The following is a 2782-nucleotide window of genomic DNA, read 5'->3' as shown; positions in this document are numbered from 1 at the left end:
ACAGTAATATAACAGACATTGATATATTCTGAATTAATATCATTATCAGTTAAAACTATAAATTACAGTAATATAACAGACATTGATATAATCTGAATTAAGATCATTATCAGTTAAAACTATAACTTACAGTAATATGACAGGCGTTGATATAATCTGAATTAAGATCATTATCAGTTAAAACTATAACTTACAGTAATATAACAGACATTGATATAATCTGAATTAATATCATTATCAGTTAAAACTATAACTTACAGTAATATAACAGACATTGATATAATCTGAATTAATATCATTATCAGTTAAAACTATAAATTACAGTAATATAACAGACATTGATATAATCTGAATTAATATCATTATCAGTTAAAACTATAACTTACAGTAATATAACAGGCGTTGATATAATCTGAATTAGGATCATTGTCAGTTAAAACTATAACTTACAGTAATATAACAGATATTGATATAATCTGAATTAGGATCATTGTCAGTTAAAACTATAACTTACAGTAATATAACAGATATTGATACAATCTGAATTAATATCATTATCAGTTAAAACTATAACTTACTGTAAAATAACAGATATTGATACAATCTGAATTAATATCATTATCAGTTAAAACCATATCTTACAGTAATATAACAGACATTGATATAATCTGAATTAAGATCATTATCAGTTGAAACTATAACTTACAGTAATATAACAGATATTGATATAATCTGAATTAGGATCATTAGCAGTTAAAACTATAACTTACAGTAATATAACAGATATTGATATAATCTGAATTAGTATCATTATCAGTTAAAACTATAACTTACAGTAATTTACAGATATTGATACAATCTGAATTAATATCATTATCAGTTAAAACTATAACTTACAGTAATATAACAGACATTGATATAATCTGAATTAAGATCATTATCAGTTAAAACTATAACTTACAGTAATATAACAGACAATGAAATAATCTGAATTAATATCATTATCAGTTAAAACTATAACTTACAGTAATATAACAGATATTGATATAATCTGAATTAGTATCATTATCAGTTAAAACTATAACTTACAGTTATATAACAGATATTGATATAATCTGAATTAATATCATTATCAGTTAAAACTATAACTTACAGTAATATAACAGATATTGATACAATCTGAATTAATATCATTATCAGTTAAAACTATAAATTACAGTAATATAACAGGCGTTGATATAATCTGAATTAGGATCATTGTCAGTTAAAACTATAACTTACAGTAATATAACAGATATTGATACAATCTGAATTAATATCATTATCAGTTAAAACTATATCTTACAGTAATATAACAGACACTGATATAATTTGAATTAATATCATTATCAGTTAAAACTATAACTTACAGTAATATAACAGATATTGATATAATCTGAATTAGTATCATTATCAGTTAAAACTATAACTTACAGTTATATAACAGATATTGATATAATCTGAATTAATATCATTATCAGTTAAAACTATAACTTACAGTAATATAACAGACACTGATATAATTTGAATTAATATCATTATCATTTAAAACTATAACTTACAGTAATATAACAGATATTGATATAATCTGAATTAAGATCATTATCAGTTAAAACTATAACTTACAGTAATATAACAGATATTGATATAATCTGAATTAAGATCATTATCAGTTAAACTATAACTTACAGTAAAATAACAGGCGTTGATATAATCTGAATTAATATCATTATCAGTTAAAACTAAAACTTACAGTAATATAACAAATATTGATATAATCTAAATTAAGATCATTATCAGTTAAAACTATAACTTACAGTAATATAACAGACATTGATATAATCTGAATTAAGATCATTATCAGTTAAAACTATAGCTTACAGTAATATAACAGGCGTTGATATGATCTGAATTAAGATCATTATCAGTTAAAACTATAGCTTACAGTAATATAACAGACATTGATATAATCTGAATTAAAATCATTATCATTTAAAACTATAACTTACAGTAATATAACAGACATTGATATAATCTGAATTAGTATCATTATCAGTTGAAACTGTAACTAACAGTAATATAACAGACATTGATATAATCTGAATAAATATCATTATCAGTTAAAACTATAACTTACAGTAATATAACAGACATTGATATAATCTGAATTAATATCATTATCAGTTAAAACTATAACTTACAGTAATATAACAGATATTGATATAATCTGAATTAGTATCATTATCAGTTAAAACTATAACTTACAGTTATATAACAGATATTGATATAATCTGAATTAATATCATTATCAGTTAAAACTATAACTTACAGTAATATAACAGGCATTGATATAATCTGAATTAAGATCATTATCAGTTAAAACTATAACTTACAGTAATATAACAGGCATTGATATAATCTGAATTAATATCATTATCAGTTAAAACTATAACTTACAGTAATATAACAGACATTGATATAATCTGAATTAATATCATTATCAGTTAAAACTATAACTTACAGTAATTTAACAGATATTGATATAATCTGAATAAATATCATTATCAGTTAAAACTATAACTTACAGTAATATAACAGATATTGATACAATCTGGATTAATATCATTATCAGTTAAAACTATAACTTACAGTAATATAACAGGCGTTGATATAATCTGAATTAGGATCATTGTCAGTTAAAACTATAACTTACAGTAATATAACAGATATTGATACAATCTGA

The 2782-nt window shown here is 21.6% G+C and overlaps 1 protein-coding gene across 1 annotated transcript in view; it reads right to left on the bottom strand.

Moving 5' to 3' along the window:
- The window catches only part of LOTGIDRAFT_55033 (hypothetical protein), a gene marked incomplete at both ends in the record, with an annotated part of 2406 nt that extends 1975 nt beyond the window's left edge, over window positions 1-431 (bottom strand). Inside the window, one exon of the mRNA XM_009062855.1 lies at window positions 377-431. Coding sequence (XP_009061103.1) covers window positions 377-431 — 55 coding nt within the window. The remainder of the gene's footprint in view (window positions 1-376) is intronic.
- Between the last annotated feature and the right edge of the window lie 2351 nt (window positions 432-2782).

Source organism: Lottia gigantea (assembly GCF_000327385.1).
Source record: "Lottia gigantea unplaced genomic scaffold LOTGIsca_538, whole genome shotgun sequence".
Classification (NCBI taxonomy): Eukaryota; Metazoa; Mollusca; class Gastropoda; family Lottiidae; genus Lottia; species Lottia gigantea.
Note: the sequence above shows the minus strand (reverse complement) of the source record. Positions and strands in the feature narration are given on the sequence as shown.